We start from the raw sequence: 15,023 nt of genomic DNA, 5'->3' as shown, positions 1-15,023 counted from the left end.
GTTTCAAAAGAATTCGCACTCTGACTCTCAGCGAAATCCAGCAAAAAAGAGAATATACATATGTATACGCGGTGTAACTTTATATTATCGACAGTGTGGTCAAACGTATTTTTGCTTTTATTTTATTACTTCCAAACTTCAAGGTCTCGTTGGAGGGGTAACAACCTGTTTGTACAGGCGAAGAGTATACCATTAAAAGTGAAACCCCTGCGACGCAAGGATTAAATGTGTGAAAGACCACAAGCCACAGAGTAAAAGAGGGATCAAGACAAAGAAGAAGAAAGAAAGCAGATAGAGAGAGAGAGAGAGAGAGAGAGAGAGAGAGAGAGAGAGAGAGAGAGAGAGAGAGAGAGAGAGAGAGGAAAACATGAGAGTGTAATGAATTTTTTCGTCCCTCACGTTGTTACACACGTGAGGCACATCGCAATTAGTATACCGTAACAATAAGCAAGGCGCGGACGCGCGTGTGTTTGGAAGAAAACGACTTGGCGGTTTTATTAGTTCCTCTCCAGACAGACGTGCGTCATGCAAAAGCAAGAATTTCGTCTCGTTTCGAACTAAGTTTTGATACCGAGATCGAAAAGAAAAGTGCAACCTTGGACTTGTTTGTTTTCTCGGAATTGCGTGAAAATAATTGTTCACTACCTCGGGAAATGTCCGATAGAAAATGAATCGAATCTTTTTACAAGTTTTGTTAAAGAAAGACTCGGCAAAGATTAAATAACGAAAGAGTGTTTGAGAGAAGTACGAAGCAGTAATGGCATAAAACAGAATACTATTTAATTTGAAGGAAACTTAATGGGAGCTTAAGATTGAGAGACTAAAGCGGATGGGATAAAAGCGGAATTTCTGTTAAGTACGATAAGTTACACTGTTAAGTACCAAAGTGTTAATAAATACATGTTTCCAGTCACCAGAAAGCCCAGAGCCCAGGCCAGCAATAACAGAGGCGCAAGAGAATCCCCTCGACGCCCAGCACTTATTATTTCACGTTTCGCTTTGTTGCGCTGCATCTCGCACACACTTATTTGCGCCACGACAGACATCACGTTATAACACAAACACACTTGTCAGGTGCACCTTTTTGCGACGTCGCGGTGGCCATCAACGTTCTCTTTCACATTTATTTACACAGTCGCACATCTCTCTTACCGCCTTGCCCTCGGTTAGTCAGCCGATTTTTTGGACGGTTAATGGGGCGCAATTTACAGATGCCACACTAATGTTATAGCTATTAGTATTAGTCGAATAAATTCAGACGGGAGGACACGTACTTGGTTTACCTTAAGTACCTGGCCTACGGAAGAGAGACTTTCTCAAATTCACAATATTGTTCATTAGTCGTCTATCTTAGTCTATGAGAAAACAAGATTCGTACGTAAAAGATCAATTGTCGTGTTGCTTTGGCAAGAGCATGCGTGTTTTGTATTATGATTAGTTCTAAATTAATGGAAATCAATGAAGTATAATGTTAATATACAGAAAATCGTGTGAACCATCAGGGATCCCATGGTAAATAAAGAGTCGTACGACGCACACACGGGGAAGCTTTGTTAACGCGAAACAGTGCTGGAGGCGAGAGTAGCTGTTAACGGCGGATAGTAAAATCTGGCGCGCAGGGCAAACGAATAGCGCGAGAGCCGAAAGAGAAGCCGACGGGATCGCGCGCGAGGTTAGCGTGTCAGATGACGAGCTCGGGCGATTCGCTGTGCCTACCTTCGTCGTCGCTGCTGTAGCTGTTGTAACGCGGCAGAGCGGCGACGCCACTGCTGCCGGTCCTGCGGGCGTCGGTGCTCTTGCTGCGCGGATGGTGGGGCCGGTGATGAGCGTCCTCGCGTCTGCGATGCCGATGGACTTGCTCGGCGAGGGCCGCTTCGTGAGCGGCCAACTCGAGGAGTGCCTGCTGCTTGTAGCAGTTGGCCAGCTCGGCATTGTGCTGCTGCTGCTGGCTGGTGCGCTGAGACGAGGAGCTCGACGACGCGCCGGCCGTGGGCTTGCGGGTCAACGGCGACTGCAGCATGCGCTGCTTCCACTCCAGCAGCCGCTTCATCGACTCCTCGCGCTGAAAATATACGCGCGTCACATTCGTCGCCTTTCTCCTGATGATGTTTCCCTCGGTTCTATATTTATCTCGGCAGACCGAACAAAAGCAAAGACAAATCGGCGCTGCGGTTAACCGACACAGAATTTTTTCAATATTTCATCGGACCAAACTGAACGTAAACAGCTTTAAAACGGCCACTCCCGAACGAATTCATCAAGTTGTTTGAAAATCAAAATGTGTACGCAGAGACGCATAAACATTCGACAGTGTTATCGATGATGCACTTGTTAGATCAGCGAATAAGTAAAGCAAGTAATCAAAAATGGACGATTGCATTGGTGTATTACGTATCGGGGGTTGCAAATTTTCGTATATTTATCGACTCGTAGCGTCATTTTCAGGTAAATTAATCAAATTGATATAGAAAAGCACTCATCGGTTGTTGGTTTAATAATCTTCATTTGGCCTTTAACAAAAACTAACTGCATCTAGTAGCGATAACAGACGAATGGGTATTCGTTATCAACAAGGTTCGACGTAAAGTAAAGAGCACTTGGAGTCACGCGCGCAAGTAAAGTCGGAGTCCCTAAGACGTCCAACATCGATGTTAAGCGAGCGTATCCTCATTCTCTCTCACCCATCGTTCGACTTTTTTCCGGAGCATGACAAACGCGCTTGAGGTGCGCTCGCGCACAAAGGTTCTGTCTCAGATGAGACAAACGAAGCAGCGCCGAGGACGAGACATGTTTGCCGCCGTCGCTGGTGAGCGTCGAAATAGCGATGAGTCACGTGTGTAAGAGGCTGGCGTTCGTGCGAGCGGAGGTGAAAGCCGACGGTGTCGCCGTGAGCAGGTATTGTAGGTGCGCGCGCGACCAACGCCGCGAAGACACTGCACTTGTTGAGCGAGCGAGCGAGCGAGCGAGCGTGTGATTCATGCCGAAAGGCCAGCAGCGACGACCGGAGTTTTTCTTGGCGAGCGCGCGCGTCCATGCCACGCACACGCTCGTGCGTGCCCTCGGCGGGTTTTCCACTGACACGCTGCTGCGGCCAGGAAACGCGTTTGCACGGCTAAGAATGTCGCGGTGCTCCATCAACGCACACCGCTGCCTCTCCGTTTGAGCCATCTCCTTTCTCTTAAGCAGAGCTAAGAGTACGTCGACGTGTCTATCGATCACGATCTTTTCTTAGCTCTTTGTCGCCACTGACAAAGCATACGTTTACGGTAAATATTTTTCGGTTGACATTTTTCTTTCCGTGCAGTTTCGAAATAAATTCTCAAAATGAAGACGCTGCTGACGCGAATGTACAACAATTTCTCAGCCTGACAATAACGACATTTTCAAACACTGCCCCCACCGACCCCAAAAAACTAGCGCGTTATATAAAAATCACCTCGTTTCCGGAACCGCATTCGCACGAATAAGCTCGTCAACGAAGCAAAAAATAAAGAAACGCAATCGAAAAACAAACAACGATGCTCACTTCCGTGTTACTCATTACGAAAAGCTGCTGCTCACCTGTTGAATCTTGCGCTCGCCGTCTCGCGAATCTTGTCCAGATGATTTCTCAGCGTAATCATCGTCGTCCTCGTCGTCGTCGTCGTCGTAATCGATGATCGGCCGATTACGTGGTAACCGAGCACTGGCAGACCTGGCGAACTGTTGCTGCTGTTGCTGCTGCTGTTGCTCGGGCCAACGGCGCTGGCATTCGCGCGAAAGTGATCGGCCCGGCGACTGATCACCGCCGCCGTGAATCAGCGCTGGATTACGAGATTCGCGCAGCGAGCGTCGTATGTGGGCCGCTTCGCTTGCTGTCGTTCGCCTGCGAAGCGACAATTCGATGTCTCGATTTAGGCCAACAAATTAACGTGTTGACGATACTTTCGATAATTTGTAGTGATAAAAATGCTCGGTTTGCGACAAATTATCTGTTGCCGTAGAATGTGACAGTATATACGGAAAAAACAATGAGTCATTGAGTTTCTTAATATATCGTCGTATTATTCATTTTTATGATTGATAGCTTCATACGATCAGATTAAAATAAGCCGTTGAATCCACTTCCAGTTGTATTTGATACGTTATAAGTTGTTGTTATAGATTTTAACAAACTGATAGATAATTTCTTGTTAGTTTGAAAAATTTTGCGATTGTATTCGGATCCAATATAATTTGCGAAACTCTCTAAAAAAATATAGAAAGCTTACTCGGTGTGCCTCTGCAACGAGTGAGGCTGATGCGGATGTTCCCTTTGCGATCTTCGTACGGATGTGCAGGACATTTCCGAGAGCGTACCGATGCCGGATTCGGTATCGCGCGACACAGACGATTTGGATGGCGTGGTAGCCCTCGAGAGTGACGGGTTTCTTAGTTGCTGTTGCTGTTGCAGTTGTTGCTGGTGTTGCTGCTGCGAAGGCTGAGTTTGCTGAAGATGAGGTGGCGCTTGATGGAAATAGACGGCGCTCTGGCGCATTTGAGCAGCATACCTGTGTACACGGAAACATGTTGCTTATGCCTTATCACGTTCAACTATTCGTGTCTTATCGCTTCGAAGACTGTCGATGTCACGTGTTTACTTTATCACGTAATTTTGGATTTCACCAATGATTCATTTTACCGTCTAAACATTGGTTTTATCGTAAGCTCGACGTAACGATCGCTGCTTTTGCGCAGAGAATACTTTGCTACTGCGACGTCGAAAATGTGCAAGAAAATTAATTAAATTACATTCGTAGTAGGGACGATAAATTAATCGACGTGGCGTCACAAATGCAGGGCTTTTTAATAATCTAAAAAAGTGCATCCTTTGAAAATCTACCTCTCTTCCGAGTAGAAGTAATTGTCACCAACGGCAACGTCCGACGGATTAATGATATCCAGACTAGATTTTGGTCGCTGCGGACATCTCGTCTGGTTGGGTATATTGCCAGGCTGCGTGAGCGTTTGTGGACTCCGAGTCGCCTCGTATTCTAAAAAGTCAGCGCTGTGGGGCCTTGGCGGTTGCTGTGACTTCGGCTGTTGCTGTTGCCTCATCACCGTTACAGCTGCAACGAAAATATAAACATATCTACTTAGTATTGCACAACAGTGGATTAAAAAAAAGTAAAAAGCTACCCGTGGTGCAATCGTACTTTATAATTAAACTCTTGATAAAGAATAAGTTTCGAGGTGAAACAGAACAAAATTCTGTTGGTCGACAAGAACCGTTTTACCAACATTCACGGAAGAATCTAATTCTCTTGCAAAATCACTCCGTTTACTCATCGTTAAATCCGTACATTCAGAGAGAGAGAGGGGGGGGAGTAGAGCAGCTGCTAAGCGCTTTCATAACGGATTAAGCCTCCCATCGCAAGACAAATAAGCGGCTATAAAACGTGCCGTTGAACGTACCATTAGTCACAGGCCCCGTAACGACGTAGTACTGCGGGTGCACCTGTGCTGCCGCTGTTGGCGGCGGTGGCGGCTGTTGCTGCTGCTGCTGCTGCTGCGCATATACGGGAACGGTAATTGGCGTGGGCGCGGATCCTTTCGTGTAGCCGACTGGACCGGCTGGCCTCTGATACAATTGCGGCGGTGGTGCGGCGTAGACATCCTCGTAGTCGGCCCCGTTCACCTGCCTTCTGGCGTTTGGCTTGGCGCTACTCCTGCCGTAAGTGTCGGGAGTTCGTCTTTCGGACGGCTGCGCGAATCCGTAGTTCAGGCCCGATTTGTCGGTGCGGAGATTCTGCTGCTGCGCGGACGTGAGTCGTTGCACGCCGTAAACGGGATTCGGCGTTCTCGCGTCCACGTACTCCATCGACAGAGGACTCTTGCTCGACAAGCGCCCGTCCGGCGACGGCGAAGGATTGTCGCTCATCCTTCGCGGTTTGGGCGGCGCATTGGCGTAAACCGGCTGGCCGTAGTTGCGCGGTCGTTGTGGGTAGAAGACCGGTTGTTGTTGCGGGTTGTACGGTTGTTGCTGTTGCGGCTGCGGCTGCTGATGTTGCTGGTGGTGCTGCATCCAGCCGTTGACCATGGGCTGCGGCTGTGTGTCATTGTTGTTGCCGTTGTTGTTGTTGCTGTTGCCGCTGCTGCCGGGAAACGAGCCTGTGTTCACGCTGTTCGGGCTGGAGTTGTTGTTCGATGGCTCGTCGCGCGATTGGAAACCGTGGAAACCCGAGTCGCTGTCGTCCGCGCTCTGGTTCATCGTCGACGAGATCGACGAGACGCTCGGTCGTGCGCTTCGTTCGCCGTTTTCGCCTTCTCCTGCTAGCACTATTTCTCCTCCTCCCCTGTTCAGAAAATACAATCTTTAGAACTTCTTATTCAACTTAAATACACTCAAGGATAACAATATCTGTCGGTCTTTTTCAAAATCTCAGCTATTTAGATATCTCGAATAACGGTTTATAATTGGACGTCAAACAAATGTTATTTAGGTCTGGAGCTGGATTCGGTAACGTCATCAACGTCATCGTTTTTTTAACGATAATTCACAATTACATTTTTTCTGCAACTCATTCTTTTACAATACACTTTATCTCGACGAACTTCCGGTTAGAGACTGTCGATCGGATAAATTGACCAGCAGATGAAAATATTTCTCGGTACAAGGAAATCGAATCAAATCCATCTGTATTATTTCGTTGTCTCCCGGCGGCGCCGCGCAGGAACTAGACTCGCAACTTTGCAAACCGTGATTTACAAGTATTTCAAAATTCAATTTGCAGGCAGTTCGCTGCTACAACTTTTCCCCCGTATTTTCATGAATAAGTTGAAACGCGCGCACGAACTCGTCGATGCGCGGTCTTATTAATTGATTAGTTCGAGCATCGGACTTGCACCGGTATAAATCCGAGATCCCAGGAGGGCTTTAATTGAAAAAAAAAAAAAATTTTTTTTCCGGCCGCTCCTGGAGGATCAAAACTAACTAACTAACGAGTTGGTACAGTTGCACTTGGATTACAAAGTTGCGCGCCCCGCACAGCGTCCAAATACATTTCGACGGTTTAAATGAATATATAGTTCGCGCTGGCGAGCTGTCGCGTACGCAAATGCCGGAAGTAACTTTAGAGAGAAGACTAGAGGCCAAGTGATAAAGGGGAAACAAGCGAAGAAACGGACCGGAAGCTGAAATAAGTAAAAATTATGCGGTTTTACGCGCTCATCCCAATATTTAGCTCGCTGTGTTTCACGATATTTAAAAAATTAGCAGGCGTTCGGGTCTTACTGCTGCTTCGGTTAAATGAAAAGGACCGGCTGTCGCGGTTAAAAGTAAGTCTGTATCGTCGCTTGGTTTTGCCGTATCGATTGGTCGGGCGAAAAAAACAACGAAAGAAATTTGCCGTACGCGTGCGTAAAAGCGCGATCGGTCTCTCACCGTCTGTAAATTACGCGTGCACTTCGGTAAACGATCACGAGAACTCTCCGGCAGTCACGGGCTCGGCGTAAAATTCAACCGAAGTAATAACGTTTCGAGCCGACGTTGCAGTGTCCGCGACGCGAATGCGCGCGACGGCTTTGCGCCGCCGATAGCGTTGCGAGCGAGCGACTGGCGCGCGCCTCCGAATTTCGCTGATCGCGCGACTCCGCGCGAAACGCGTTAATCTCCATCGACGCGCGACTCGCTGCGCGTTTGCGAGTCGCTGAAAGCCGTTCGATGACGTTCGCATCGGCGACGCCCAGGGCAGCAGGCCAGCGAGTCGAATGATTTTCCGCAAGAAAACTCGTCGACGCAGTCGAACGAGCGGCGTGTACTCACGGATTGGGGTCCTGCAATAGCGAGGCGAGCGTCAAGGCGTTCACCCACTGGTTCATAGCCTCGCGAGTGTCGGCGGCAAAGTGGTACGTCCGCATGTTGGCGTGCTCGGCTTTGAAGGCGAACTTCTTGTTGATCTTGTCCTCGGGCCTGCACACCGTGATGCGGTACGACGGGAGCAGGATCGAGCCCAGAAGCTTCTCCTCCTCCGGACCTGCGAACGGACAGGCACGAGACAAATTAGCTCTCGATCGGCCCCCGAGTCGCTTGCAGGCGTCCCTTGTCGTCGAGCGTCGCTTCGTCCAGATACAAATGGTGCGCGGCAGCAGTCGGCACTGCCGACCGCGTGTTTGTCCGGCAAACTGCGCGAGAGTTCGATCACCGAGGCGAATCGGTGCTCGTTTTAGCACCGAGTCCGCGGGCCGACGCGCTTATCGAGCCGCAAAGACGGCGTGCTTCGAAAGCACCACCGATGGCTTCTCGAGTGGAGTGCGATCGGCTGCTCGCCCTCTAATCAGCGTCGAAAGCGCCGCTCATCGAGCACACTCCGTACCTCTTTAACGCCAATAAGCGGATGTGCCGAAGGAGACGATGCTTTGGCTCGGCTACGCGTCGACGCGCGACTATCCCGACAAATGTCGAGACGCCGACGCGCGCGAGTGCCTAGGTTAAAACTGCGCCACGGTGCTTCGCGTCGCCTTCGTTTTTCCCGCTCGCGCGCGGAACAATTCCGACGGAATCCCGCCAAGTGGCGCAAAAGGGCTGCCGCAAAGAAAGTTGTCGCGGCGACATTCGCCGAGTAAAAAAAAGAGAAAGAGGCCTCGTTCGACCGCCGTATTTTTTCATCTCGATCAAAGTCGCGAAAAGGCCTCTCGCGTCAGAATGCGAGTAATGCGAGGGTGCGCGGGCGCGCGACAAGTCAAGGGTAGAAAAGTGCGTGCGTGGAATTCGCACGTGAGTGCGCGCCTGTGCGCACTACTCGCCAAACTCGTTTCTCCATAGGTGAATCCCCTGCCTTATACCTTCGCAGCATCCTTCTGCGCTTTCTCTCTCTTAATTTAAATTCCCGCGCAGCTTGATTTTCCTTTAATGCCGCGGCTCGCTCCCTCTTTCAGCCTTTTATATACCTTTAACGCGTAGCGTACTTTCGAGGTTGGGTTGGTAGCGTCTACCGTGAGCTGGATACAAGGCTCTTGCGATCTTTCGAATTGAGCGTCAAAGTGGCGACTTTCAATCAACTATACGCTTCGCTATCCCAGTACGATATCTTTTGAAAGAACGCAGGATAAAATCACTCGTGCGAACATAAACAAAAGGGACACGATGCCGAAGCTTGGCGACCGGGATGTATTCGAAAAAATTGATCCAAGTTGTCATTCGCACGGCTCTTGCACGCGGCGTGCTGTCGATGGAACCAAAACCAAAACGAAACCAACCTTTGTAGTAGAAGAGGCAGTACTCGGACAGAACGAACCATCGTTTCTTCCAGAGCATAAGTCCTTCGGAGCCTTGCTTGTGCAGCCATCCTTGAAGGGCAACGGGTGCGGACACGGGCCTCTTGGCTGCGGGCGATCTCAAGCCTTGAGTCGGGGCGCTGCGTCGTCGAACCCCCGATATCGATGGGGTTCCCGACTCTTTAGTTTTCGCCGCTGGTTGCTGCGACACTTGCTGGTGTTGCGGCTGCTGCGGGGCCGCCGTTGTCGTTATCGGCCCCGACATTTGGACAATCTGCAACGATGGATGAGTCTGAGCTTGCTAATGGAAAAATCGTTATGTCGATCGCATGGCGTCTCGGCTAAAAATTGACAGGTGACGGAGGTTGCGGAAAGGGGGGATCCCTTTCAGCCTCGAGGGAGACGCCAAGTAATTATTTTCTCGGTCGGCTAGCTAAGCAGTTTCGCTCTAGAACATAGATTATCAACTCTTGCCCGCGACCTCATAAACCTCAACAGATTGAACTACAGCCAAGAAACTGACAAACTGCATGCGTAGCTGCAAAAAATGCAGGAACACGTTTATCGTTGTAAACAACGGGGCGCGGGCAAGTGACGGATCTCGCTCTCGCGTTCCACTTTTGGTACACGCGCACGATCGATTTATATTAAATTCTCGCGGTGCTCGAAGCTGACTAGAGGATGAATTAGAGGACGCGTGCTCTTAATAATAAAAGCCCTCGGTGTTGCCCGTGCGCAGCTGTCGTACATCGCCAGTGAAAACAAGCGAGAGCCGACAAGTATGGGACTCAACTTTTACATCAACTTTTACAAATCCACCTCTCATCGATTCCACGAATCGATGACTTTTCCAATTTTCTTGTTATTTCCGTTACTTGGAGGAAACAAAAGAATACCCATGTGCATTTTAATTAATTACCTCGCTGAAACATTAGCGACTCGATATAATCGTCCCGCGGCCCACAGCTACATAATATTCGCATTGCTCTCAATAAACACTTGAGGCAGCAGCGCAATTGAATATTGATGGATACGAATCGATTAACGGCGACCGATCAAAGAACATCCAATGATCGATTGTATACCCCTCGTTATACTTCGTGACTTATCGATCGACTTTAATATATTCGCGTTCCTCTGCAGTGTTGCAATGGATATCGAGATACAGCAGCGTGCACAGCGAAAAATCGAGATAAAAAAAATAACAACGCGCTTGCTGAAACTATAGAATCCTGTGTTCGATCGTGCTTCCCAGAAGTCATTAAACACCTAAAAATCGACACGTCAATTTCTCACTCGCCATGAGAAAGAAAAGAATTGCGCCACACCCCTAATAAATCATTTTCTCTATCGGTCTCGTTAAAACATTCTCTCTCTCTCTCTCTTTCTCTCGCTCTCCAGACGTTTTCTTCACTCATAATGGGTCAGCCGTGTGCAGCGTAGAAACCGCATGGGTCGTGGGGGGGCTCGTCTATTGCAAAATCGATATTCTACCGCGATGGCTATAACGTCGCTCTCTCTCTCTCTCTCTCTCTCTCTCTCTTGGCTGTTCATCTACATCAATGCACCGGCGGCGGAGGTGCGCGCGATCGCCGTGGGTGTAGGATATATACGCGTGCACGCACGCCGCATACTGTGACGTTCCGCTGTTCGCCCGTTAACACTGCAAAGTCGCTTGAGCCGTCGCCGCCAGAACTGTGCTTGCGTCGCTTCGAAAGTTGATGTGCCCTCGGCCGCGACGCTGAATTTATAACCCTGCCGGAAACGTTCACGATAGCAATGAGAGTCGCGATAAAAAGCAGCGAGCCTTCGAGAGCACGCGCGAGAATTAAAACCAAACGGGAGCGCTTGCGAGATTTTCGTCGAAAATTTTCGGCTAGAAAGGAAAAACCGCCTGACAAGCGCATCTGATAAATCGTCGCTAGTCACGGCAATGGTGATTAAATCTCCGACTGAATCAATTGCTAGCGGCGCGGTGCAGCAAGCTTTCCGAGATTGCGCTTGATAAGCAAAATTAATCTGGCAATAAAAGGCTTTGAGCGCAGTTGCAAAGGATGCTATGGACGCCGTGACGTGAATTTGTGCGGGGCGAAAGCCACAAATTCAAGGTGGTAAAATTCACGATGAACGCGCGCTCAAGATAGTTGACCCCTTGACGTCTTTGCAGTTGGGCGTGAATTCGCGAATCGCGCCTGTTGCCGGATGCAGAGCACGATAATGGAATTACGGCGACAAGGGTTCGACAAACCTCTCGGTCTGAAAAATCAATGCTGCCGCATCGTACGTCAACTGAAAGCACGTAACGACATCCCGCTACACGTCACACACAGTAATGAACCCTCTCTAAAAGCAGCTCCGAAGCAAAGAAAAGAAGGGGGGGGGAGAGCTTGCGAGCGAAGCTTTTGCAGGCATATAGGGTCGTTGACTGTCAGCTGCGGTTTCGCGGTTCGGAGAATCGGGTCTAAGAGCGGATTGACACACTCACGGATTTCCGCGCTCTCGACATTTTCGACGAACAAAAAAAAAATTGGTCCTGCTTTTTCCCGCGTTCATAAACATCAAAGTTGCCGCGCCGCCGAAACACCTTTTTTAAATTTCTCGTACAACGTGGAGAAGTTAGCATTTTGAATCCGTGACGCCGCGTCCGCGTTCGTGTGTATGTAGTCCATTGGCAGATACGAGAGTTTCGAAATAAATTGGTATGCAGGATAGGCCAGTCGGCAGCCGAAGGCACAACAATCGTACTGTCTTCGTTGCTGTGCTATCGTCGCTCCTCGGACCGTTTTGATGCCGAGTCATCGCAAAAACTGATCGACGGCTAGTGGACTTTTGACAAAGAGGCGTCGTAACCAAGGATCCATCGTGTATCGCCGTGGTCTAAGCGCAGCGACAACAGCCCTGGGCGACGGGCCGGTCGGCGTGTCGTAGCACGCTAGCGTCGAGATAAGTACCTCGTGACGGGAAGCCAGCGAGCCATTTACGTAAAATTCTTGACAGTTAATGCAATTAGCTCGATCGACATCGATACCGTAATGTTCATGATTCATCAAAGTCGTGAAACGTCAGCGAAACACGTGAATTTGGAAAGTGCACCGGTAGCTGTCGCGATTGTCTTTTCATTTGATCTCGAGCCAGAAATTCCTCTCTCATTGGTATCGCGTCAAGCTTACACTCCCTTGACCGAGCATGATATGTGCAAGCTTAAAAGCTCTTGGATGAAAAGAAATAATCGCGCGCGCGCGACTCTTAATTAATGATGCGCGCGTTCCGCTGAAAAAATAAACGGAGCTCAGCTCTCAAAAAAGCTTTCAAAAGGGAAAAGGCGACGATCCTCTCTCTCGGACTAATTACAGACCAACAAGCTCTTTGCGCGTGGCTCGCGTGGATGAATTCTTTCAATAAGCCGCCGCGTGCTTGCCGTCTAACGAGGAGTTAATGAATTCCCGTTTAATTGACAACTTTAAAAACGAACAGCTGCAAAGATCATCTAATACCGATAGGTCAGTCCCATAAAACAGCTCGTTAATTATCCCGGCGAGGGAGCAGAGAGCAGCGACGTTCGGACCGCGCCCGACGGCTGTATGTGCACGTAGCGCCGCTCGTGCCATTGTTCGCGGAATATCGATGGACAGAGTCCGGCTCCTCTCCCATCCTCCTATCGCCTCCTCAATCCTCGACGACTCGGCCGTGCCGGGCGCTCCGCACACCTGCATAAGTATGATTATACGTGCCGCGAGTATCATCCGCGTACGTGCGTTTACGCGAGCGCTATCTTCGAGAAGCGACGCTCGGCTCGCTGGTCGCTATATGTATTTGGAAGAGGACACGACGGCGTAAATGGGTCAAATTGCCGGCAGCGCGTGTCAGCAGCTGCGCACGGCTATCTCTTGTTTTCTTTTAGAAAACTGTCAATCCGACGTACGGCGATTAACAGTCATAAATCATTTGGACACGAAGCTGACCGATCAGCACAGTTGCCGCTGCTATTCTTCTCGTGGATATTGTTTACGCGAAGCGAGCCGTCGTCGCGGCTGGTCCGCGCACATCAATTGGCTACGGGCTAGTGGTGCAAGCAGACAGCGCCGGTTTGTGTGCCACGCGACAAGCGCAAGCGTCTCTCGTCGGCAATGTTGTTGTCACCAAATTCTCCCCGAGCGTGAATACGTTCTATTGAGCGTCGATCCATCCAATAATTATCCGGATTATTGCCGCCGTGTGTCCTGTTCTTCGATTAACGTCTATATAGTTATTAAAGTATTTACTTCAAGCGAAGGACAGTTGTTTTTCGTCAGTATTAACGACCGACAAATGAAACATAACGTACCTACTTGAAGCTCTTACAAGCATAACGACAGAACCTTGTTTCCATGTTAAACGAGAATATTCGACTTTGATCCTGAAACTCTGCCTTGAGAGCTTTTCGCAAGCACAAATGTATTTTCTGAAAAACAGTTTGCCTTGAAGTTTGTCGTGAATAAAGACTCGTTTATTTCTGTGCGGTGAAGCTCTAAGGTATGCAAATGGAAAAGGAGAATGATAGCTACTTGAAAACAAAGATCATTTGATTTATTAAAATGCTTCAGCATTGCTACGGAGTGCAAGTGAGATTTGTTTGCTCGCAGGTTGACCATGAAAAATTTAAGAATATCCTCAACCTGTACTCTGTTCGAAGTGACATTAACATTTCATTCGCAGCAGTACGTTTCTTAGAAAACGTTTCTTCCCAACTTCCAAACTTAATTATTCGGAGAAAAGTTGAGAACAATAGACTTTGGAATATACCGAAAACGTCATGAAACTTTGTGCCAACCGGAATTTTTTCATTGCTAATACTCGGCCAATTCGTTTCCTTGATTTTCCCATCGCCACTCTCTTCAATTGAATCCGTCACGAGCGGCACTCGTCCGCGAAGAAGTGGCGTGGCGTCGCCAAATTGCCGAACAATTAGAATGCACAAGCGGTGAGGATGGTCGGAGTTGGCGATATTAAAAAAGTACCAAGGCAAGCTCAGCAGCAGGCTGTCGAGAGAGTCGGGCGAACGAACTCGCGAATCTCTCTTCCGCAACTCGAAACATAATACCCGTCCGGAATTATGCAAGATCCTTCTTAGTTCGGTAGCGAGTTTGCCCCACCGCCGCGCCGCGCGCAATATCCGCGCTGGGATTACTCCGTCTTAATCTTTTTCTTTTTTTCTTTTCTTTGCTCCGAGGGCTCTTTCTGTCTATTTCTCTTTTATATAGTATTCAAGCCAAAAACTCAAAGTTCACTATATCTTAACAGTTAATCTCGAGCGAAACGCGGCTGGTAGTTTGCATAGCTCGATAATGGCAGAAAATTACGCGACACCTTGCTATGATATCGCGGAAAACAAACATTTTTCTTTTTTAATTTAACTAACACGCTTTTAACGTATTATAAGAACGCTTTTATAACTTTTACTTGATTGAAGCTAGGCTTTGTTTGTTCTCAGTTTGTTCTCAAGGACGCTTTCCTTTTTTAAATAAAATGCCGATCTAGCATTTACATTAACTAAAAATTCATGTCATATCCTTACGGCCGAATCAAATTTTAGCTATATCGTATGTCATGTACCATCCTGTTGACTGCACTCACAGCCAACGCCCAATCTTCCAAAAAGCCATCCGCGCGATCCTCCAAACCGAATGTTTTATTCATTCGACGTTGGAGCTAAAGCGTCAAAACGAGCTCACGCAAGACTGCATTGTTCAATTGAAAGAGAAAAACAGTCACGAGGTCCTCTGGACGCCACCACGACAAATGCAGGACGA

The 15,023-nt window shown here is 48.6% G+C and overlaps 1 protein-coding gene across 15 annotated transcripts in view; it reads right to left on the bottom strand.

The window, feature by feature from the left end:
* LOC131663141 (uncharacterized) overlaps positions 1-15,023 on the bottom strand; it is a 121,347-nt gene that overhangs the window by 54,161 nt on the left and 52,163 nt on the right. For all 15 annotated transcript variants that reach the window (XR_009301828.1, XR_009301829.1, XM_058933288.1 and 12 more), the window contains 7 exons: positions 9,217-9,508; positions 7,784-7,994; positions 5,434-6,314; positions 4,862-5,087; positions 4,251-4,529; positions 3,562-3,865; positions 1,717-2,062 (listed from right to left, as the gene is read on the bottom strand). Coding sequence is in view for 13 of the 15 variants with exons in the window: in XM_058933288.1 (XP_058789271.1) it covers positions 1,717-2,062; positions 3,562-3,865; positions 4,251-4,529; positions 4,862-5,087; positions 5,434-6,314; positions 7,784-7,994; positions 9,217-9,508 (2,539 nt within the window). In the remaining 2 variants the exon portion in view is untranslated. The remainder of the gene's footprint in view (positions 1-1,716; positions 2,063-3,561; positions 3,866-4,250; positions 4,530-4,861; positions 5,088-5,433; positions 6,315-7,783; positions 7,995-9,216; positions 9,509-15,023) is intronic.

Source organism: Phymastichus coffea, unplaced genomic scaffold (assembly GCF_024137745.1).
Source record: "Phymastichus coffea isolate CEN01 unplaced genomic scaffold, Cenicafe_Pcof_1.1 PCOF00031, whole genome shotgun sequence".
NCBI lineage: Eukaryota > Metazoa > Arthropoda > Insecta > Hymenoptera > Eulophidae > Phymastichus > Phymastichus coffea.
Note: the sequence above shows the minus strand (reverse complement) of the source record. Positions and strands in the feature narration are given on the sequence as shown.